We start from the raw sequence: 25,135 nt of genomic DNA on the forward strand, positions 1-25,135 counted from the left end.
AGAATGTAACATGAGTAGAAATTTGAAACTGTTGAACCCATTGCTGCATTGCCACCACAACAACAATTTGAAAAATTGGAAGTGGCTCTCCTGTCCACCCCAAGAATGCAATAGCAGCAGAAATTTGAAATTGTTGAACCCATTGCTACATGCCACCACAACGGTAATTTGAAAAATTGGAAGTGGCTCTCCTGTCCTCCCCAAGAATGCGATAGCAATAGAAATGTGAAATATAGGCAGACCGGTCACCCCAGCCACAGAAAAATAAGGCATCCCCATAGAAAAATTTGCATCCCCAGATCTCCCACTTGGTTGACGAATTTTGACAAATAGTGGCTAAGCAGCAATTACGGAACCCAAAAAATTAAGCCCAACTTTGCCAAATTGATAACAAATAGGCTCACTGCTGCTGTACTCAGTAGTATAGAAATAAAATAGCACCTAAACAATTTTTTCTATCAATCCCGGAATCCCCAAACTCCTTAGTATAGAATTGCAGTACTCCCCCTTTCTACCAGGTATTTCATCATACAACTGCCCGCCATCGTCCCTTTTCCCTATATTCCCAAAATTTTGCAAGAAATTTATCGTTCGTTGGCTACTTCCACTGCCTAATGAATCAACTTTGCCCAAATCATAAGCAAAATAAAATGCAACAAGAAGAAAGACAATCCCTTCCAACTTAAGCAAGTAACCCCTCTATTTTTCAACCCCACGTAGCACCCTCAACGCAATTCTAGAGTTGTTTTAAAAAAAAATTATGGACTGGAGAAAGGAGAAGGCGAAGTTGTAGAAAATCGTTTTAGGAACTTATCCCAAACATCGTTCTAGTCCTTTTTCCGCTGGAATGCCGAGAGCGAGAGTCAAAGTGAGAAACTGACATGTTCCCAACGTTGAACAGCAGCCCTTGGGGGCTTGGCCGCATGGAATTTTTCCCTCTCGAAGGTGAACAACAGACCTTTAGGGTGTCTTGCACAGGATCGATTTGAGGTCGAACCCAAATCGACGAAATCATCTTTTCTACAATTTCCATAGAGGATGGGTTTCCCGGTTGGAGACCGAGAGCAGCAACTAGGGGCTGGCACTCGTCGGACCATCCCGAAGGGCTCTTTGTCCCAAAACCCTCCAATTTTGGATTTCCAGACTCCCCAATGTAGGATTTCCATGTTCGGGATGACTCTGGAAATTTTTTCTTCTCCTGTTCATGGAGACATTTTTCGTCCCGTGACAAAGGGTTGTTGCTTGCCTTGGGAAGGGTCCCTGCGTGGGACTTTTGCTCCACATCCTTTTTCTCTGCAGCCCTTTCGTGCATCGTTGCCATTACCCTTTGGAATTTCTGGTTCATACTTGGGATTAGATACAACTTTTGCGTGATCTGAGCGAGCCTTCTATTGGTTTCTGCCTGTGCCTCTATGTGCGCCTTCAACCCTTTGATCACGAACTCTAACTCCCCATTAATTCCCCATGTTATGCGGCTCTGATACCAAGTTATTACGGTCCCGGATCTGACACATGGATTCATAGGGAGGGAGAAGAGAGAAGAAAATCAAGTCAAAGGGAAGCTTGAAAACCCTAGGTTCGTTAAGGAGAACGCACACCCCTGAGCTCATTAAGGAGAACGCACACCCCTGAGCTCGTTTAGGAGAACTCAAAACCCTTATTTAACCTAAATCAATGCTTAACTTTCTCATTACTCTTACCCCTTATATAGGGTTCACCCTTACAAGGTTTAAGATATAATATTACAAAAATACCCCTATAAATAAAATATTCCAAAAATGCCCATGTTATGGACCAAATAGTAAGCCAAGTCAAGCTGAGACACCATGGCTGAGTCAATTACCCTGACTGAGTCAGTTAAGTTGTCATTTAGTTTATTTTCATGTTAAATGTCATAGAAGGGCAAAATTGTAATTCTCTAAACTTTGTGGTCATGAGTCCTATTTAAGGGACGCCTTGGAATGAAATGAACAAGTCGAATTTCACCCAACATAGGATCATGTTCTCCTTCGACGAACCTAGGTTGCGGACTCCCTCAGAGCCGAAGGGTACAGACTCCCTTAGAGCCGGGTTATCCCTTGCCGTTCTTCTCTACGATCCTTCTCCCCTTCATTTTCTTCCTTTTCGTTATCTTCTCCGGTGAATCTCCGTGTTGATCTGGGACCATATCAGCCCCTATGGCCTATTAATTTTTTAACTAAAATAAAATAAAGTAAATTAAAAAAATAATTAAAATTATAATATTATTGCTTGCATAACAGTGCTGCTCCTAGAGCCGAGTTCAAGTGGATGAACCAATTCATTCACTTGAACCCACTTTTGGTGGGAATCCTCATTCATCCACTTTAACTCATCGCGCTCTCTCGTCTCTCTGCCCCCTGCGTGCCATGCTCTCTCGAGCTTCCCTCTCCCATGCTCCCTCTCAGCCCTCTCTCTCATCTCTATCTCGAGCTTCCCTCTTGCCTCTCTTGCCCTCTCGCCTCTTTGCCCTCTGTGTCCCATGCTCTCTCGACCCTCTTTCTTGTGCTCCGTCTCATCCCTATCTCCCGTCTTTGCGTCTCAAGCTTCCCTCTCGTTTCCCATGCTCTCTCTGTGTCCAGTGCTCTCTTTCGATTTCCCCATTTCGGCTCTGCACCTCTCGTGCTCTCAAACTTCTTTTGATTCCCCTCATTTTGGCTTCGATTTCCCCCAAATTTCATAAGGTAATTTCGGGATTTAGGGTTAGGGTTTAGGGTTTAGGGTTTATGGTTTAGGGTTTATGGTTTAGGGTATGGATTTATAATTAATTAAACTAATAATAATTTTTTTATTTTATAGTTAATTAAACTAATATTTTTGTTTTTATCTTTTTCAAATAATTTATTTATTTTTATAGTTAATTAAACTAATAATTTTATTTCTTTCGTAATTATTTTATTAATTTATACTATATCAAAATCTATCTCATGTTATTAATGAAATAATGTATTTATTTATTTATTACATCCATTACTGTTATTATTATATTAAACTAGTGATCTAAGAGTGATAATTAAAATATTATTAAAGTAAGCATTTGATCAAGTATTTTTTTAATTATTCAATTTTTATAATTAATTAAACTAATGATTTTTAATTTTACGTAATAATATTATTAATTTATATTAAATTAAAATCTATCTTATGTTATTACTAAAATAATTTATTTATTTATTTATTATATCCATTACTGTTATTACTATATTTAATTAGTAACTTAAGTGATAATTAAAATATTATTAAAATAAGCATTTGATCAAGTACTCATGACATTATAAAAGTATACATTTTTATTTAAGTTATTTATTTTTTGTAATTAAATAATATATAGCTAATTTTAACACATAATTATTGTATTAATTTAGACTAAACTAAAATGTATCTTAATTTATTAATGAAATATTTTATTTAATTAATTATTATATTAAAATATTTAATATTATATTAAATTACTTATTATAAAGTAATCATGTTTGTGTTTTAGGTATATTATAAAAAGCAATTCGTTCTATCGGTTTTTCTTTTTGGCACTAACAAAGAAAATATTTTTCAGTGGACTTTACACTAACACGAAAAAGTGTCACTATTTAGGCATATTATTAAAGTAAAAAGCTCGTTTAGATTTTTTCTTCCTTTCCAGCATTCTGCAGCCGTCCCCCTCTGAAATCTGGAACATCCCGGCGACAATCTGGAACTCCGGCGCGCTCCTCGGCAATTAATAACGTTCGTGATAGACTTCTGGCGAACAATTTTATCCTCAGGTAAGTGTTTCTGTTTTCTGGTTTTCCCCCTTTCGTTTCATATTCTTGAAGATGACTGATTTCACCTATTCGAATAAAATCTTCCCTAAATAACCGTTACAGGCGATCTTAAAGGAAGATTCAACGTCTCCGGCCAGTATTGGATCTTCGGTGACGATTGGAGGGTTTCCGGCGACTAGTCACGACCCATGAGAGAAGTTTCCCTCCATTTTCCTGTAAGTTCTTCATTTTTCTTCGTTCTTTTCTGTTTGATCTCAGTAGTATTAGATATTTTAATCTCAGTAGATATTTTCTGGCCTCCAATGTTCGAATGCGACTAAATCTCAAGCTGGCAATCGTTCCCTATCTTTGATATACTAGCCCCTCATATCAGCCCTCCTTTCCAATTTTGTAAATTTATATTTTTTTCAACCTATGCCAAGTTTTTTCCTATCAACAGAATGATTTATATTGAGTACAAGTCGAGTGAGCAGTGTCACTTAATTTTGATCCTACATGTCTTATTGCTTCATTTGGGACCAATAAAATATTAGATACCTCGGATTTTATGTATGATAACCATGATGACAAATATTTTGGTCTAGTTCGATGGAAGGTTTATTTGAGATAAACCAACAATGATACATGAGGCTATAGTATCCATACCCAAAGTTTGAAGTGTTGCCATGCTTGTGAATGTTGACAGCAGTAAGAATTTTGTCTTGGGCAGCACACCAGAGAAAGAAGCAAACCTCATTTTGGTGATTAAGTTGTGTAAATGACAATTTGGAAGCCATAGCAACTTCATTTTGTGTTCAGTTCTCCATCAGGTTCTGTTTTGTGATCAGACTTGGTTTAGTTCAGACTGGTCAGGCAATCTGATGTACACTTGATGAGATTGTAAGCTAATGTCATTTAACCCCTCTGCTTTGTTGATCTATCAGTCATGTGAGACTAGCCCTACCATCAGTTGCAGACATGTGATCAACCCAACTGTGTTTAAGTTTGGCTGTGATTTGAACTGAGCTGCAAAGCCTAGTTACCACATGCTACCTGTGTTTTGTCAATTAAGATTATTGTGTTTCTTCACTGCATTGTGTGAGAGACACATGACCAATTGAGTCAACTGATATTGTGTTGATTAAGGTGGACCAAGCTTATGGCCAGAATCATATAATACTGCATTCTGTGTCATGCATAATTCAAGTAATTCAAGTGCATCTTCTTTGACAGAACCTTTAAGTAATTCAAGTGCATCTTCTTTGACAGAACCTTTAAGCAATTCAAGTGCATCTTCTTTGAGAGAGCATGTCCACCACAAATCCACAGAGGAGACAACTCTTGCTGATCATGGTCCTGCTCTGCATCCTACTTTGATGCAGCCAACTCTGCCTGTCCAACTTCCATCGACACATGTTAAAAGCCATCCGCAGGTATCCCACTTCGACTTATTTAACAGATCTTAGATCTTACTGTTCTTTCCTTTGTCAGTTCTATCATTAAGATTCATGAGCCCTGTTCATATACTGAGGCTGCAAAACATAAGAACTGGGTTCTAGTGATGGGGAAAAAAATAAAGGTAATGCACCACAATGGCACTTATGACACTATGCTATGCACTTCGATATTAGGGACATGCTCATGGGTCAAAGGGGCTCCTTCTGCTAGGGAACGTACATGCAACATCCAAGAGAGAGAAAAGAAAATGGGAGTGGAGTTGCTGCTCTGACGGAAGGATGAAAGCCAGGGTTTGGTGAGAGAATGGTAGAGAAAGCGAGAGGTATTCATGAGCCATGTTCATATACTTCAATCTGCATGGATTTAACTAGAACCAGCACAATGTTGTCCCTAATTCATGTTAAAAAATACAAAGTACTACGAGACCCAGCCACGAAAATTGGAAGCATATAGAGCCATAAGATTGACATTTTAAATCTTTCGAACTCACTTTCTAAAGAAAAGGTAAATGAACGGGGAGTAAGAGTTGCTTAAAAAATTGGGACTGTGAGGGGGCTGTAGTGATAATCTGATAACATCACTTAGGGCTTGGGAGACCACCATCCAATCCTTTGAATCTAAGCTATTCAGCAACCTCTGGTGATTGCAGCAATTGGAGTGTTTGAAAGGAATACAGAAAAGGCAAGCTTTATAGAAGATATATGAGCCAAATGATAATTCACAAGTTTTAACCTTGCTTCTGTACAAAAATGGATTTGAAGATTCACAAATACACAGAAATTGAAAAACCGAAAATTACCAAGAATGAACAAATGTCTTCGATATTGTGGCTTGAAGAAACAACCATTTAATGTTGATGTTCTACAAATAAAATCCATGTCATAGGGCCAAATCCTGTGGGTATCGCAACTTTGTATGTTTCAAAATTCTCTAATTGTTGTATAGAAACAACAAAACAATTTGCAATGAACCTGAACAATATGCCAACCATGTTATCATAGAGAATAAAGAGTAAATAAAGAAAATTAAAGGGTTTACCTTGAGCTTCCTTCTTGCTCAATAAGGTCTTAAGGTCATAAAGTTATGGGAATCAACATGATAGACCCCAAATTAGGCTACTTACTTTAGACGAAGTGAACAGAAGGATAATTAGAGGGTAATTAATGGGTCAAGGGCATTTTGGGAATTTACCAATGTTAAGTGGTTTCGGGAGGGAATTTAGAGAGGGAGCCGAGGGAGAGGAAGGGGCGCGTCATTTTGTCTTCAGAGCGTGGCTCAGGGAGAGTACTGGTCTCTCAAATACCAGTGGTTATCGGCGACTATTTCCGGCGAGTTCTACAGTGAGTTTGACAGAGGAGTTTCCGTTTTTGTCTCTATTATCATTGTGCTGGGTGATTAAGGCTATTGGGGGTTCATCAACACTGTCGAGGATTCATTGTCGACTCGAGGAGGTTCATTTATTTCGATTTCTGCAGTAGAGGTTCGTCGATTTTCTCTTTTTAGCTCAAAAATCTTTATTCTGGTTATCGGGGTGTATCATTTGGTATCAGAGCATTGGCTGGGTTTGCATCTGGAGCTCGACAGTGAAAAGGAATTTCCGTTTTTCGATTTCGGTGGCATTCAAGGCTTTGGCTTACTGAATCGGAAGATATCAGAGGTTTCGGGAGCGTCGTCTGCTCGAAGGTGGGTTCTGTTACAATTTTGGCTGTAAGGATATCGGAAGCGTTGTCTGCCGGGAGTCGAGGGTGAGTCGAGGGGAGTTTCGACTTCGATGATTGGTAGAAGAGTAAAAAAAAAAAAAAATCCTCATGGCTACTACCAGAATGGAGTCGAGGGTGGATTTGGTGGAAGGAATTGTTAGCGCAGTAAGGGAGGAGGTGAGCTCGATGAAGGAAGAAGTCCGGAAGATTCTGGCCATGGAACAAGGGTTGACGGCACTGATAGGGCGTGTTGAGCAACTCCTGCGTACCCAAGAGGAGCTCAATTGAAATCTGAATGCGCAGAGTAGGATGGCGAGATAGGGGCTGGACTCGGCAGTGGGTGATAACTCGATCCAGAGAGGTATCAGACATGGAAGAGACGATGGCGAGGTTGATCGGAATAGGTAGAACCGATATGAAGTGTGACCCAAAAAGTTAGGTTTGCCAATTTTTTAGAGAGAAGACTCCGATGACTGGATCTACAGAGCTGAACGCTATTTCTCACTTAACCGGGTATCTCACGTTGAAAAACTAGAAGCCGCAGTAGTATGTCTTGAAGGGGAGGCATTAAAATGGTTCAAGTATGAAAATAACAGGAGGGAGATCATGAATTGGGAAGAATTTCAGTCCTTGTTGCTAAAACGATTCCGAAGTTCCGAGGACGGCTCTCCTTATGAGAATTTTTGGCGTTGCAGCAGGAGACCACCGTGAGAGATTACAGAAGGTGATTTGAGGATTTGGCTTCCACGTTGGAAGATATTCCAGAAAAGGTGTTGGAGTCCAACTTTGTGTTCGAGTCACCCGGCGATCTCCTCTAGCTTCCAGATTGAATGACGAAGAAGGGAAGGATTTGGGGTTCTTGGAACGCCCAATGATGAAGGGACGTGAACCTTTGAAGGAGCTCCAACCTTAGGCCTCTTTAGAGAGAGAACCTGATCTCATTTAGACTAATGATCAATGCTTGTTTTCATTCCATCACTTGACGCCCTAAATAGGTCAAGGAAAACATCAAAGGTTCTATAATTACAATTAGACCCTTATGGAACTTCAAATTACAATTAAACCCCTAAGGTACTGAAATACAAGTTATTCCATCTCTTCTCTTCTCCGGTTAGCCACTCTTGATGCTATGGAGTCCATAACATCACCCCCCTCCTGAAGAAAGAGCTTGTCCTCAAGCTCGAAAGTGGGGAATAGAGTCTGGAAGGACTCGAGTGTCTCCCAAGAGGCTTCTATCAATTCCTTGTCAGTCCACCGAACCAGCACTTCCCAAGCGTTGTTCACTCGCCTGGCTTGAAGGATCTGAGCGGGCGTGGGCATGGACCTGCCATCTTTGAGAGGAGGCAGAGGGGTATGCAGCAGTGGTGAGTCTCCCTTGAACGGCTTGAGAAGGGAGACGTGGAAGACGTCATGGAGCTTGGCGTCTGGTGGTAGTTTCAAACGATACACCACAGTGCCAATACGCTGCATTACCTAGAATGGCCCATAAAATTTTGGAGAAAGCTTATGGCGTTTGATGGCGGCAAGAGATAGTTGGCGGTATGGTTGAAGTTTGAGCCAAACAAATTCTCCAGGTGCAAAGGAAAGGGGACGATGTCCTTTGTCATAAGTATGCTTCATAGTTGCTTGTGAACATTGTAACTGAAGGCGGACTTGCGCAAGCATTGCATCTCTGTCGGCTAATGCTTGGTCCAATGCCGCTACCCGAGAAGACCCCGGTTCATAAGAAAGTAGGCGCGGAGGTTCGCGTCCATAAACAACTCGAAAAGGGGTAGTACCCAGTGCGGTGTGGTATGAGGTATTATAACAATACTCCGCCCATGCTAACCAACGAACCCACTGTCGGGGTGTGTCCCCCACAAAGCACCGCAAATACATTGTCAGTGTGCAGTTAACCACCTCTGTCTGGCCGTCTGTTTGAGGGTGGTATGCTGAAGAAAAAGCTAACTTTGAGCCATGGAGCTTAAATAGTTCCCCCTAGAATTTACTGGTGAAGATAGCATCACGGTCGCTGGTGATGGTCTCTGGAAGGCCATGGAGACGGACAATATTATCCATGAAGAGCTGAGCGACTTGTGTTGCTGTATACGGATGGCTGAGGGCCATAAAGTGGGCATATTTCGAGAACCGGTCTACCACAACAAGAATAACAGATTTCCCTGCAGAAGGAGGAAGACCATCGATAAAATCCATTGAGAGATCTGCCCATACCTGTGAAGGAAGTTGAAGTGGCTGTAGCAAGCCGGCGGGTTGTAAGGATTCAGACTTATTCCTCTGACAGACCTGGCATGATGCAACATATTCAACAATGATCCGCTTCATACCTCTCCAATAAAACTCCCGACTGAGGCGGAAGTATGTCTTCTGCTGGCCCTCATGTGTACTATCATGAAAGGAGGCAATAATGTCAGGAAGGAGTACCGACGAAGGATGAAGATATATGCGTCCTTTATATAGAATGAGACCGTCCTGTAGTGTCCAGTTCTTTTCCTTGGAATGGTTTTCGATTTGAGCTTGTAATTCAAGGAGATCTGGATGATGGCTAGTATCCTGACGGATTGTGTCCAACAAAGGGGACTTGGGGTGGCTCAGTGCGTGCAAGTGTGAATCCCCTAGTTCTCTGCGGGTCAAGGCGTCTGCTGCCCGGTTGAGATAACCCGGTTTGTATTCCACTTGAAAATCGAATCCCATTAATTTGCTGAGCCAATGTTGTTGTGGGGATGTAGTAAGGCGCTGCTCCAATAAGTATTTGAGGCTACAGTGGTCTGTCCGGATCACAAAAGGTCTGCCCCACAAATACGGCCGCCAATGCTGCACGGCTTTGGCCAACCCGATGAGTTCCCGTTCATAAGTGGCTAACTTGTGATGGTGAGGAGCGAGATGGCGGCTGAAATAGGCAATGGGGTGACCCTGTTGCTGCAAGATGGCACCTATCCCTCCCCCGGATACATCGCATTCGATGATGAAAGTTTCGGCAAAGTTGGGCTATTGGAGAACTGGTGCTGACACTAATGCTTGTTTTAAGTTGTTAAACGAGGAGTTTGCCAACTGAGACCACTGAAAGGCATGCTTCTTCAGTAAATTGTGCAATGGCGCTGCCAGGTGACCATGTTCTTTGATAAATTTTCTATAATACCCTGCGAGACTAAGGAACCCTTTCAAAGCTGTAACGGAGTGAGGTGTGGGCCAATCCATAACCGATTGTATCTTGCTGAAATCTGGTTTCACCCCAGATGCCGAGATCACATGCCGCAAATAAGCTACTTCGGATGTGGCAAAGTCACATTTGGCACGATTGAGAAATAAATGGTGTGCTCGGAGAATTGTGAAAACCTGTCTCAATTGGTGCAAATGTGCTTCCCAAGTTTTGCTATAGACCAGTATATCGTAAAAAAAAACTAAGACATGCTTCCGTAAGAAAGGGCGAAATACCTGGTTCATAAGCGCTTGAAAGGTGGACGGGGCATTGGATAGCCCAAATGGCATCACCAAGAACTCGTAGTGACCATGGTGGGTGTGGAAGGCAGTTTTTTCGATATCCTCCAAATAAACCTGAATCTGATGGTAGCCAGATTTCAAGTCCAACTTTGTAAATAATTGAGAGCCGTGTAGCTCATCCAATAATTCATCGACCACTGGAATTGGAAATTTATCTTTGATGGTGCGAGCATTGAGTTCGCGGTAATCCACACAAAAGCGCCAAGATTTATCTGATTTCTTTACCAGCAATACCGGGGAAGAAAGAGGAGAATGACTAGGCTGAATAATACCTTGTTGGAGCATTTGTTGACATTGTCTTTCTATCTCATCTTTTTGCACATGGGGATAGTGGTAGGGACGCACTACCACTGGTTCGGTGCCCATTTTCAAACGAATTCTGTGATCGCTCTCGTATAGGAGGAAGGTCGGCAGGGTCCTGAAATAAATCAGCATATTCTGCCAACAATGAAGCTAAGTTATCCCCTTTTGAAGGATCCAACGAAAGTGTTTGGAGGCTGCATGGCCGCTGGGCGCTATTGCCCTGGAGGGTGATCGGATGGGTGTCCTGTTTAAAATTCATGGTAAGGGATTGGAAATCCCATAAGATAGGACCCAATCGCTGTAGCCATTTAATGCCCAATACGAGGTCAAACCCAGCCAGCGGTATGACCAAAAAATCTGCTACAAAGGAGTGACCTTCAATAGTAAAGGGCACTGCTGAACCGAAACCCACAGTGGTGACCTTGTCACCATTAGCCACTGAGACTGATATTCCTGATTTCTGCTGTAGTGATAACCCCAACTGTTGTGCTGCCTGGCTGCTTATAAAATTATGTGTGCTGCCTGAGTCCACGAGTGCGAGCAGGAGATGATGGTTCATGGTGGCATGGACCTGCATGGTATTGGTGCTCTGCAGGCCTGTCATGGCATGGAGGGAGATTTCTGGTGTTTCCTCCTCGGTTTGGTCCATATCCTCCTGAAAGTCATCCTCTGAGGGGTCTTCTATTTCTACCCAAAATAGTCTTTTGCATTGATGGCCCTTGACGAATTTTTCATCACAATTGAAACATAGGCCCTGAGCCCTTCTCTGATCAATTTATGCTTTGGTCAGACGTTTGATAAATCCCGGTGGGGGTGTAAAGGCTGGTGGTGGTGGTGGTGAGGGGTGGTTGGGAGGAGGCCTGGGGTGAGTGGAATACGGACCATGGGGCTGTGGGCGAGGTGGCCAAGGGGGACGTTTGTTTAAGGACTCACGGAAGAGGCGCTGTTTGGTGTCCAATGATCTTGCCAAATTCATGGCGTGGGCTAGGGAGGTGGGGGCTTCCAATTCCACTTCTAGGCGAAGGGGTTCTACCAGGCCAGCCGTGAACAAATTGACATAAAGTTCAGGTCGGACCAAATGACTTGCACGAGCAAGTTTTTCTTGGAACAATTTTTTATATTGTTCTATAGTGCCAAGCTGTTTTAGATTGACCAAATCCCCAACTGGGTTGCTGCGAAGCGGAGGACCAAACCGTAGCATACAATTTTCTTTGAAAAATTCCCAATCATAGACCACAAACTCGTTTTTGAATTGATGAAACCACATAAGCGCTTCATCGAGCATGTGGAAGGCGGCTAATTGAACCTTGCCTTCGGGCAGAGTTCCTTGATTGGAAAAGAAATGATCACACCTGTGCAACCACATTAAAGGGTCGGAAGACCCATCATACGTTGGAAAATCAAGCTTTGTGTACCTTGGCACGGTAGGGGGTGCTGGATTGAGGCCCCCACGAGGTGGAGGTGTTTGGCGCAGGGGAGGAGGTGGAGGCGTTGGATGAGGGTTGAGATGATCTGCTGGGCGTGAGGAGGATGCCATCTGGACTGAAAGCTGGGTAAAGCCTTCCTCCATGCGTGACAGCAACATCTGGAATTTTCCCTCCAGGCCATTGATTTGAGATTGTAGATCAGCATGGTTCTCTTCCACAAAATTTCGAATTTCTGCAGGGGAAGAGGAATCACCAAGGGTGGTCCTGTCTGATACCACGATGTTAGGCTCTCTAGCCATGGATCGAGTCACCCGGCGATCTCCTCTAGCTTCCAGATTGAATGACGAAGAAGGGAAGGATTTGGGGTTCTTGGAACGCCCAATGATGAAGGGACGTGAGCCTTTGAAGGAGCTCCAACCTTAGGCCTCTTTAGAGAGAGAACCTGATCTCATTTAGACTAATGATCAATGCTTGTTTTCATTCCATCACTTGACGCCCTAAATAGGTCAAGGAAAACATCAAAGGTTCTATAATTACAATTAGACCCTTATGGAACTTCAAATTACAATTAAACCCCTAAGGTACTGAAATACAAGTTATTCCATCTCTTCTCTTCTCCGGTTAGCCACTCTTGATGCTATGGAGTCCATAACACTTTGTTAATGGGTTCAAGCCTGAAATTCGGGCCGAGGTGAGGGTGTTGGAGCCCAATGGGTTGGGAAGGACCATGGAGTTGGCCCAAAAGTTGGAAGAAAAAAATAAAGTTATTAAGTAGACTCGGTTTGGGCTGGGTACTCTAAACCCAGCGGGGACTATAGTTGGGACTAATGGCACTACGGACATGGCAGAAACGACGAAACATGGGATGGAGAAGAGGACGCCATTCAGGAAGCTCATGGAAGCCGAAATCCAATACCGGAGAGAGCGGGGTTTGTGCTACCGTTGTGATGAAAAATTCTCACCTGGGCATAGATGTAAAAACAAGGACCTACAAGTGCTGATTTTACAGGAGTTGGAAGATGAAGTTATGGAGGATAGCGACGACGGCAAGTGTGAACAGCAGGAGGAAGAGGTTAGAGCAGTTGCTCAAATAGTGGAGGTGTCGTTGAATTCGGTAGTTGGATTAACACTTCCGAAGACTATCAAGATTGCGGGAAGCATTGGAGAACAGTCAGTCGTCGTACTTATTGATGGAGGAGCAACTCATAATTTCATTTCCACCACAATGGTCATGAAACTGCACATGCCTTTCTCTCCAACAGCAAAGTATGACATTCAATTGGGTACAGGTGTAGCACTACCCCGGAAAGGAATATGTAAGGGGGTTCGCTTAACTCTTCCATGAATAGAGATTGTGGATGATATTTTGCCTTTGGAATTGGGAAGCACCGATGTGATTTTAGGTGTATAGTGGTTGGCAACCTTAGGCGGAACATATGCGAATTGGAAAACACAGGTTATGAAGTTTCGTTTGGGTAATGAGACGGTGGTGTTACAGGGAGATCCCTCCTTGCACAAAACTTTGGTTTCACTCAAAGCGATGATGCGAACTATCAAGCATGAGGGACATGGGGTTCTTGTAGAGTTGGGCTGTACCACAGTGGCAACGTCACAACCTGTTGCTATTCTGAGTATCCGAAGAGTGTAAAAAAAAAATCCGAGCCGCGGTAGTTGGAGGTTTTGGTGCAATGGAAAGTCCTCCCGAGTTTGAAGCCACTTGAGAGGATTTTGAGGCATTGAGGTTCCAATTTCCTACTTTTCACCTTGAGGACAAGGTGAAAGTTTGAGCAGGGGGTAATGATAGACCCCAAATTAGGCTACTTACTTTAGACGGAGTGAACAGAAGGATAATTAGAGGGTAATTAATGGGTCAGGGGCATTTTGGGAATTTAACAATGTTAAGTGGTTTCGAGAGGGAATTTAGAGAGGGAGCCGAGGGAGAGAGGAAGGGGCTCGTAGCTTTGTCTTCAGAGCGTGGCTCAGGGAGAGTACTAGTCTCTCGAATACCAGTGGTTATCGGCGACTATTTGACAAAGGAGTTTCCGTTTTTGTCTCTATTATCATTGTGCCGGGTGATTACGGCTATCAGGGGTTCATCAACACTGTCGAGGATTCATCGTCGACTCGAGGAGGTTCATTTATTTCTATTTCCACAGTAGAGCTTTGTCGATTCTTTCTTTTTAGCTCAAAAATCTTTATTCTGGTTATCGGGGTGTATCACAATGTTATGGACTCCATAGCATCCCGGGTAATAAACAGGCGGAATGTTCCTTTTTATGTATGTTGGTTTTGGTTCGGGTTGGTTTGATTGTAATTTCTGTGAACCTAGTGACCCATGGGTTAGGTTTGTCATTCACATCCCTAATCCTATTTATAGGGGAGAAGGGCTTAATGAGAGATTAAGCATTGAATCAAGTAGAAAGTTAGAGGTCAGATTCTCCCTCTTGAAGTCTAGGTTGAGCCTCCTTCAAGGCTCAATTCATTTTCACCATTCCATGTTCCAAACACCGAAATCTCCTTCCCACGTCAAGGGCAAATCTGGAGGGAAGAGAAGGAAGAAGGGTGATGAGATCCATGGCCCGGGAAGATCCCAACATCTTGGTATCAGATAGGTCAACCTTTGGGGATTCCTCTTCCCCAGAGGATTTGCGTCAACTTATAGAGGAACAACGTCAAAGGTCAGAGGCACAACATCAAGCCATTATCGATAATCGCCAGCACACTGCTGACCTTCAATCGGCACTGGCCGCCTTGAATGATTCCGTCCAGCAAATTCTCCGGCGAATGGATGAAGGTGTGGTTCGAGGGCTGACGCCGCCTGGAAGCTACAATCCTCCGCTGAGCACCACCATCACCACCCACCACCACAGTTGTGCCTCCCACATCCCACAATGGGACCCCACACACATGCCCCTAATTCGGTGCCGAGGTATGTTAAATTGGATTTTCCGACATTTGATGGGTCTACAGACCCCATGATCTGGTTACACCAATGTGACCAGTTTTTTTACAATCAAAGAACACCTGCGGATGACCGGGTCCAGTTAGCCGCATACCACATGCTCGATGAAGCACTTCTATGGTTCCACCAATTTAAGAATGAACATCTAGTTCAGGATTGGGACTTATTTAAACAATCTTGCATGTTTGAGGTTTGGTCCTTCCGCCCGTAGCAATCCTTTGGGTGATTTGGTGAATTTAAAACAGACAGGAGCTATTGAATTGTACCAAAAACACTTTCAGGAACACTTGGCCCGAGCCAGTAACTTTGTTAGGCCCTTGCAATATGTTCATCTCTTTACTGTTGGCTTGATAGAGTCCTTGCGTCTGGAGGTAGAATTACATGACCCTCGAGACTTGGACCATGCTATGAACTTGTCAGGACAATTGATGCTAAAACAGCGCGTCCTCAAAGAGTCCTTGGTCAGAAGACCCTCTTGGCCAAGCAGGGCGCCCACCAATGTCCCCTCATCCTATTCAGGGACTACATGCCCATTGCCAAATTCAGCACCCCGTGCAGACATTTCACCCTCCACGCCACCAGCTCCATACATTAAAAAACTGTCCAGGCAGGAGATGGAACAGCGGCAGGCCAAGGGCCTTTGTTATAATTGTGATGAACAATATGTCCAGGGTCACCAATGCAAGAGGTTATTCTGTTTGGAGGTCTTCGATGACCCAAAGGAAGTTCAACCAGTGGAAGACAGTGATGAGGCCGAACAGGATGCACCTGCTATTTAACTCCATGCTATGATTGGCATGCACAACTCCAACACAATGCAAGTTCAGGCGGGTTTGCAACACCTCCAGTTACTGGCCTTAGTTGACTCCGGCAGCACCCATAACTTCATAAGTCAGCCAGCCACAGAACAACTTGGATTGGTAATACAGCATAACACCAGCATATCCGTCTTAGTGGCCAATGGGCTCAAAATCTCTAGTGTAGGTATCTCTACAGCCACACCATTTTGTATTGAGGGACACTCCTTTGTAGCCGATTTTTTGGTCATTCCACTGGTAGGGTTTGACTTGGTACTCGGAATTAAATGGCTCCAAACGTTGGGGCCTATCTTGAGGGATTTCAAATCACTTACCATGACATTTACAACTGCCCAACATCAGATTACCCTTCATGGCACACATGCTACTGCGCCCTGCACTCTTCAGGAAATTCAGGTCCAGAGCGCTGAGCACTGTAAGTTAACTACTTTACTTACAAAATTTGGTGATTTATTTCAGTCCCGCATAAGGTTGAAATTGGGGACTGAACCAGTGGTGGTCAGGCCTTACCGTTACCCCCACTTACAGAAGGATGAAATTGAGCGCCAATGCCAAACTATACTCGCCCAAGGAATTATTCAGCCTAGCAGGTCTCCCTTTTCATCTCCCGTCTTACTGGTCAAGAAACATGACAGGTCTTGGCGGTTTTGTGTTGACTACAGGGAGCTCAACGTTCATACAATTAAAGATAAATTTCCTATACCAGAGGTTGACGAGTTATTAGTTGAATTACATGGAGCTACCTTATTTACAAAGTTGGATCTGAAGTCAGGTTATCATCAGATTCGGGTTCATCTGTCTGATGTGGAGAAGACGGTGTTTAGGATGCACCATGGGCATTTCAAGTTTCTAGTCATGCCATTTGGTCTATCTACCGCCCCTTCCACTTTCCAGGCCTCATGAATGAGGTATTTAATTCTCTCCTGAGGAAGTTTGTTCTTTTTTTTTTTTTTATGATATCCTGGTATATAGCAAAAATTGGGGCGAACACCTTCATCATCTTCGCCAAGTTTTTACTATCTTATGTTCCCATCATTTGGTTTTAAACCAATCCAAGTGTTCCATGGGCACACCCGAAGTGGCATATCTGGGGCACGTTATATCAGCAGAGGGTGTGAAGGTTGACCAGAGTAAAATACAGGCAGTCACCGACTGGCCTCTTCCCATATCCATCTCAGCATTAAGGGTTTTTTTGGGTATCACTGGTTATTTCAGAAAATTCATCTGTAACTACGGACAGATTGCTGCTCCACTCAACAATCTCCTTAAGAAACATGCATTTCTCTGGTTCGAGACATTAGCTTCTTCTTTTCAGCAGTTGAAGGCAGCATTATCTTCAGTGCCGGTCTTGTAGCTACCAGACTTTGATGAATTGTTTGTGGTTGAATGTGATGCGTCTGGTGGGGGTATCAGCGCAGTATTACAACAACATGGCCACCCGATAGCTTATTTCAGCAGACAGCTGGGCCAATACCATCACAACTCGCTGCCTATGAAAGGGAACTGATCGGGTTAGCGAAAGCCATCCAGCACTGGCCCTATCTCTGGGGGTGCCCATTTCTCATACGGACCGATCATTGCAGCCTGAAGTATCTCCTTGAGCAGCGTCTTACCTCCTCCCCCCAGCAGCATTGGTTGAGCAAATTGATGGGGTTCGATTTCACTGTTGAGGATAAACCGGGCAGTTTGAATGTGGGGGCAGATGCCTTGTCTCGTTGGGACATGCCAGAGCCACAATTACATGCTATCAGTTTCCCTAGAATTCTTTTGTTGGACTCTATTCGGGAGGAAACATAGTAGCATCCGGAGCTCATTGAGTTATATCATCATATTGAGGAGGGTACCACGAATAGTCATTGGACAATCCAGGATCGTCTTATATTGTTCCGGAACAGGATTTATCTGCATCACACATCGCCACTCATTCACAGCATCTTGTCCACTTTTCATGATAGCACACACGAGGGCAGGCAAAAAACATATTTCCGTCTCAGTCGAGATTTTTATTGGCGGGGCATGAAAAGAAGTGTCACTGACTATGTGACAGCTTGTCAGACTTGTCAGCGGAACAAAACCGAATCATTAAGTCCCACAGGGTTGCTCCAATCACTTCAGTTATTTTCACATGTATGGTCCGATATTTCAATGGATTTCATTGATGGCCTACTGCCATTTTCAGGAAAATCAATTATTTTTGTAGTGGTTGACCGCTTCTCAAAATATGCCCATTTTCTGCCTCTGGCGCATCCCTACACAGTAGCTCACATCGCCCAGCTCTTCATGGATTATATTGTCTGATTACATGGGGTGTCTGCATCCATTACTAGTGACAGAGACGCCATCTTCACCAGTACTTTTTGGAAGGAACTCTTCAAACTACAAGACACCAAATTGGCTTTCTCTTCCGCCTACCACCCGCAGACCGATGGCCAAATAGAAGTCGTGAACAGAACTATTGAGATGTACCTCTGTTGCTTTGTGGGAGACTCGCCTAAACGGTGGGTTAAGTGGCTGGCATGGGCAGAATTTTGTTATAATACTTCCTACCACAGCGCACTTGGCACAACTCCTTTCAAGGTAGTGTATGGCCGTGATCCACCCCGGCTCTGATCGTATGAACCTGGTTCTTCCAAGGTGGCCACTCTGGATCAGGCCCTAGTAGAAAGGGACGATATGCTCAATCAGGTGTGCACACGCCTCCAAGCAGCCCAACAAGCAATGAAACACTCTTATGATAAAAAGCACCGGGAAGTGGTCTTCTCTCCAGGAGATTATGTGTGGCTTCGTCTCCAACACTACCGGCAACTATCTCTCACGGCCTCAAAAGTGTCACAAATTATCCCCAAAATTTTATGGGCCCTTTCAAGTGCTGGACCTCATTGGCACAGTCGCCTACCGCTTGCAGCTACCCCCAGAGGCTAAGATCCACAATGTTTTTCATGTCTCGCAATTGAAGGCCTTCCAGGGCGACTCTCTATTACTCCACACACCTTTGCCACCGTTGCAAGAGGGTCGGGTACTTTCTACTCTAGCTCAGGTGTCGCAGGCTCGCCGCATTCAGGGTGACTAGGAGATTCTTGTGCAGTGGGCTGAGACAAACCCCATTGACACTACCTAGGAGCTCCTGCCGTCCTTCCGGGTTCTCTACCCCACATTCAAGCTTGAGGACAAGCTTTTTCTCCAGGAGGGGGGGTGATGTTATGAACTCCATAGCATCCTGGGTAATAAACAGGCGTAGAAATTAAATTATGGAATGTTCCTTTTTATGTATGTTGGTTTTGTTTTGGGTTGGTTTGATTGTAATTTCCGTGAACCTAGTGACCCATGGGTCAGGTTTGTCATTCACGTCCCTAATCCTATTTATAGGGGAGAAGGGCTTAATGAGAGATTAAGCATTGAATCAAGTAGAAAGTTAGAGGTCGGATTCTCCCTCTTGAGGTCCCGGTCGAGCCTCCTTCAAAGCTCAATTCGTTTTCACCATTCCACGTTCCAAAACACCGAAATCTTCTTCCCACATCAAGGGCAAATCTGGAGGGAAGAGAAGGAAGAAGGGTGACGAGATCCATGGCCGTGGAAGATCCCAACACACAACATGTCCAAGCATAGGATATATTTTCGAGAAGTTGGAGACCAAGAAGATTTGGGCGAAGCAATGGTTTCATAATACCCTAACTTAGTCCGAGTGTGATTAGGGATTTATATCGCTCGACACGAGTCATTAGAATGAGTTTAGATCAACCCTCCGAGTTTTGAGTTTATTTCTTTTTGGGGCACTCTATTGCTTGTCATTTGGTGTATTGTTCGAATACCTAATCAATTGACCTGTTGACTTCTAATTTTTTGGGAGCTATTTCAATTTGCACACTTACTCATTCGATCTTTCCACTAACTGACTTTAGTATCTAGGCAATTTTTACATGCGTTGTCCAGTTGGATCAACTTGACTAATCAACTTGTTGGAAGATTGCTTTTTTCAATGATTCTTCTTAAACTCGATTGAGTGGACGAATCAAGTCATCTGAGTCACTGCTCCTGCCATTTTTCTTCTTAAGTATGGGACGTGTCTGTCAATCCTAATTGACTTCTAATCTTTATAAAGCTCTTAGATGTAAGGGGTTTTGTAAAGATGTCAATTAATTGATCACTTATTGCTACAAATTCCTTTTTTTTTTTATCAATTTCTTTTGAACACAATCTCTATGGAAATTATGTTTAACTTCTATATACTTGGTGCCATTCTGATGCATAGGATTGATGGACAAATTAATTGAAAATGTATTATCACAAAAGATTGGGCTAGAATCAAATTCTTGATTGTAATCTTGAAGTGTTTGCTTCATGCATAAGACTCATGTGCAATAGAGAGCAACGGATAGATACGCAACTTCAACTATGGGGGGGGGGGGGGGGTTAGTCTATAATGAACTTGAAATGAAGTTAAGATTTCAATTCATCTTAAATGTATTGATTCAACTTCCAACTCATCCTTGGGTGTTAGTGTAGACGAGTTCAAGTGCACTGGAAAACAGATTCTAGTGTTAGTGCCCCAAAATGAAAAATATGATATTAACAAGACAATGAGTAATTTTTTATAATATACTTAAATAGAACATATACCTAAATAGATAATTAACCAAAATAAACATGGTTACTACACTTGTGATTTAATGTGTAGTATTAAAATATATTAATAAACTAATTAATGAAAGACTATATTATATTACTTAATGATTACAATTTATTATAAATTAATATAATAATTACGTGTGACTAGAATAAATTATAAAAAATAAATGAATAAAAAAAATAGCAGAAGTGAATATAATAAATAAATAAATTATTTTTTAATAAGATAAGATATATTTTAACATTAAAAATCACTAATTTAATACAGTAATAAAAAATAAATATAATAAATAAATAAATATATTATTTTTTCAATAACATAATATATATTTTTACGTATTATTAATTAATAATATATTGCCACAAAATTTAAAACCATTGATTTAATCAATTATAGCAATGAGATAATTAAACCAAAACATTTATCAAATGTTTACTTTAACAATATTTTAATTACGACTATTAAATCACTAATTTAATACGGTAATTACAAAATGAATATACTGAATAAATAAAAACAATTATTTTATAAATAACAAAATATGGATTATTTTACACAATAAATATAATGAAGTTATGACACTGGTTTAATTTTTCTTAACTTAGGAAAAATTAAACCAGCGTCGTCTTCCTCATGGCGCCGATAATGGCGGGCCAGCTGGCAACGGCGATGGAGGCGGCGCTCCAACGGTACGTCGAGAGGGAGAAGAGAGGGAGGCCGAGAGGCTCTGTGATAGAGGCTTGACCTCTCGTGCTCTACGATGGCGGCTCTGCGACGGAGGCTGAGAGGGAGAAGATAGAGGGAAAAAAAATTTGGGGGAGGAAGGCCGAGAAGGGAGAAAAACCTAGAGGGAGAAGAGAGCGGGAGAAGTAGGCGAGAGAGGGAGATGGGAGAAGAAGCCGAGAGGGAGAAGAGAGCGGGAGAAATTTTTTTCGGGAGAGGAAGGCTGAGAGAGAGGGGGAACAGAGCGAAATGTGGAAAAAAATTTCGTCGGAGGAGGGAGAGACGCGTGCCTCGCGATCGCTTCATGTGAATGATTTGTAAAATAGTAATCAAACACGATTCCCTGGTTTTTGCCTGAGAAGATTACCTGGCATGATTCAAATGTATAGGCGCTCATTCACCACTAACTCACCACTAACGGCCTAATCGAATGAACGAAGTAATGTGTAGGTAATTCATCTCTTCTTCATTTTGGACTAACCCCCATGGAGAGAGAAATACTATTTTGCTTCTTGGAAAACTATGACCCCAAGCAATTTCCAAGGAATTGACATGTTCTTGACGTTCTTTATCTAGCATCAAGACTCCCTGCTAAATCAGTCTTAATAGCCTACAAGAGTGAAATCATCAATCTTAGGATAATATTGGCCATAGTTTACAGTTCCCCTTAGATACCTAAATATTCTTTTTATAGCAGCTACATGAGACTGTTATGAGAAAATATGAACTATCTGTATTTCTTTATTTCACAATATGAAGAGGTGTAGGCTACTATGGGAGGTGTGAGAAATAAGGGATTTGATACTAGATTCACTCCCTCTTTTGCGAGGAACTCTTATCTTATTTTTGTGGCAAATCAGTTGTTGGCTTCATTTGACGACTCTCAGTTACTTTAGGAATTCTGTTCTTAAAATCATAATGCATATTTTTTCATCTAATTGGATGAGAGTGAGGTGGAAACTCAGTGCATTATTTATTCAAACTATCAACTTATTGATGTAGATTGATTCCAAAAATAAAATTATTGACAGAGAGGTGTCCCAAATACATCTTTAGTAACCTTTTCTATTGATAGTTTGATACTCTTGTTTGCTTATTTATTAATTTTAAATCTTAATGTTTTTGTTGTATAAGCTGTTTGTATAAATGTTTTAGTTATAAATCCACTACATATTTTGCTCTGACGTCAATTTGAGGGTTATGGGTAGCATGACAAATATTATCTTTCATAGTTTATATGTTTCGTAGTCGATTATTGATTGAATAAATAGGCAGTATAAGAAAGTGGGTACAGATCATACCTAAAATAATATTATGGTTGTGGGAGAACCTTTGATATAGTTGCCTGTAAAGCCACAGGGCTGGTTGTCTTGTTGGGTTAGTTACCATCCATTACTGTATTGAATCAAGTTGATAACAGTTTTACATAGAGTTTGAGAATTACCAATTTAAATAGATTTTTTCTTTTCACTTTTTTATTAGAGATAATGGACCAAGTAGGTAGATTCTCTTTTCATTTTTTTATTAGAGATAATGGACCAAGTTAATAATTATTGGTGCTATTAGGTGCAAACAATTGTGCGGCAGGTCATCTATTTTATATGCTTTTGATCCGATAAAAGAAGAATGAGATTGCTGCTTCCTTGACCACCCCTATAATATTCCAGATTCATGTTCTTCAATGCCTCTATGTGGTCCACCTCTCCCTCGCATCCTCCTCAACAATGTGTCCTGCATGCGAAATGCCCAACTTGTTCTACGCAATGTAAATGTCTCCATCCATGATGGTGGGGCTCTGGTCCTGACTGGCGCCAATGGAGCTGGCAAGTCCACCTTCCTCCGAATGATTGCAGGCTTCTCCCGCCCTTCTGCTGGTGAAATCCTCTGGAATGGTCATGACATCACCTCTCCTGGAGTTTTTGAACAATTCAAACTTCAACTGAATTGGCTGTCTCTTAAAGATGCAATAAAAGATCGACTTACAGTGTTAGATAATGTCCAGTGGTTTGAAGTCTTGGAGGGAAAAAGTGGTAAATCCTTAAAAGCTGTAGAGTTTATGGGTCTTGGGCGGTTGGCCAATGACAAAGCTCGCATGCTGTCAATGGGTCAGAGAAAGAGGTTACAGTTGGCAAGATTGTTGGCCATTGATCGGCCTATATGGTTGCTGGATGAACCCTCGGTCGCTTTGGACGATGAGGGTGTTAAATTGTTGGAACATATTATATCTGATCACAGGAAGAAGGGAGGTATTGTGATTGTGGCAACTCATTTGCCAATTGAGATCGAGGATGCCATGTTTCTTAGATTGCCCCAGAGGTTTCCTAGGAGAAAGACAATGGTTGATTTGCTTAATTGAAACAGAGGTGATTGATAATCAGTATTAATTTGTTGACAGGTCTTATCCAACCATATGTATGGCTTATTGCCCATCCTCCCTCTCTTGCTTCATTGCTTCTTCCCAGGCTCCTAGAAATGGGTTTGGTAGCGATTGGTGAAGTGACGTTTATATGGCGTTTTGGAGCTTTAGTTTTTTAGGGGGGGGGGGTTAGTCAATATTTACAACTACAACTTTAAATTCAAATCTACTTGAATGATATAATTCAACTTTAAGTTGGGTGTTATTGTGGACGAGATTAAGTATGTGTATTGGAAAATAGTTTATAGTGTTAGTGTTCTAAAATGATAAATATAATTAAAATAAGAGAATGAGTAATTTGTAATAATATACATAAATAGAACATGTATACTTAAACACCAAATTAACTAAAATAAACATGATTATAATATTAATAAGTAATTTAATGTAGAATTGAAATATATTAATATATTAATTAATTAAATAAAATATTTAATTAATTAATGATTGCAGTTTATTGTACATTAACACAGTAATTATGCTTGACAATTAATTGTGCGTTGATTAATTATAAAAAGATTAATAAATACAAAGTAAAACATAATAAAAACGAATGTAATAAATAAATAAATAAATTTATTAATAACATAAGATATTAAATTGAAGTAATCTTTTGCATAAAATACGTATAAGCAAAAGAAATAGCAAGAAAAAAAGAAGTCAATATGCGAGAGAAAAAAAAAAAGCAGTAGCAAAATGATGAGCCACATAGGCAAAAGAAGCAAGGAGTCAATGTGGGAGAAGTCCATGGACATCATGGTGAACATCATCAAGGTGTCGCTCTTTCTTTTGCCAAGATGAGCCTCAGATACGTGGCCGAAACGCCATCTTCTTCGAGCACGATCGTGGCCCTGAGGTAGCGTCTCATCATAGTGGGACGAAAAGGTTGGTTGAACTCGAGAAGGAAAAGAAACGGTCTTTCTTACTTGATGGAGCTTGAAGATGATGATATAAATTGGAGGGTAGTACAATATATTATCGGGGTTCGCAAGAGAAATATGGCTGAATCAAAGAAATGGGGACCAGGCAGTGACTATTTTCTACCTTTTGATCGGACTCGTATCTTGACTCTCCTAACTTCACTATTAACTTCAACATTAACTAATTTGACTATTGTTATGACTCTTATTCATATTTAGGGTATTCCCATATTTGCTTAGCCCTTATTTACTATCTCAAGTGTTCATTTATCTACTGAATTACATTGAGGGGGTTAGTCCATAATGAAGTAGAAATGAAGTGGAAAATTGAATTGAAGTGAGATGGATTGCTTCCACTTCAACTCATGTTTGGGTATTAGTATAGACGAGTTCAAGTGGCTGGAAAACAAATTCCAGTGTTAGTGCCCCCAAATGAAAAGTATGATATAAAGAAGAGAATTAGTAACCTCTTATAATATACTAAATAGAACATATACCTAAACATATAATTAACCAAAATAAACG

At 41.6% G+C, this 25,135-nt stretch overlaps 1 protein-coding gene across 3 annotated transcripts; it reads left to right on the plus strand.

Moving 5' to 3' along the window:
• The first annotated feature begins 3,667 nt into the window (after positions 1-3,667).
• LOC137948176 (ABC transporter I family member 1) lies at positions 3,668-23,701 on the plus strand. 3 transcript variants are annotated; one of them, XM_068794159.1, is made up of 5 exons: positions 3,668-3,779; positions 3,882-3,994; positions 5,028-5,191; positions 5,390-5,538; positions 22,841-23,701. In XM_068794159.1, exon 5 carries the CDS (start codon positions 22,956-22,958, stop codon positions 23,628-23,630), a length of 675 nt encoding a protein of 224 aa, XP_068650260.1. In that variant the 5' UTR covers positions 3,668-3,779; positions 3,882-3,994; positions 5,028-5,191; positions 5,390-5,538; positions 22,841-22,955; the 3' UTR covers positions 23,631-23,701. The 3 variants fall into 3 exon arrangements, with proteins under 3 accessions (XP_068650260.1, XP_068650258.1, XP_068650259.1); XM_068794157.1 differs by lacking the exon at positions 5,390-5,538; XM_068794158.1 differs by lacking the exon at positions 5,390-5,538 and having other exon boundaries at positions 22,942-23,701.
• The last annotated feature ends 1,434 nt before the right edge of the window (positions 23,702-25,135 follow it).

Source organism: Aristolochia californica, unplaced genomic scaffold (assembly GCF_029961685.1).
Source record: "Aristolochia californica isolate CCGP_79_NKW_82.1479 unplaced genomic scaffold, dmAriCali1.0.hap1 SCAF_13, whole genome shotgun sequence".
Taxonomy (NCBI): domain Eukaryota; kingdom Viridiplantae; phylum Streptophyta; class Magnoliopsida; order Piperales; family Aristolochiaceae; genus Aristolochia; species Aristolochia californica.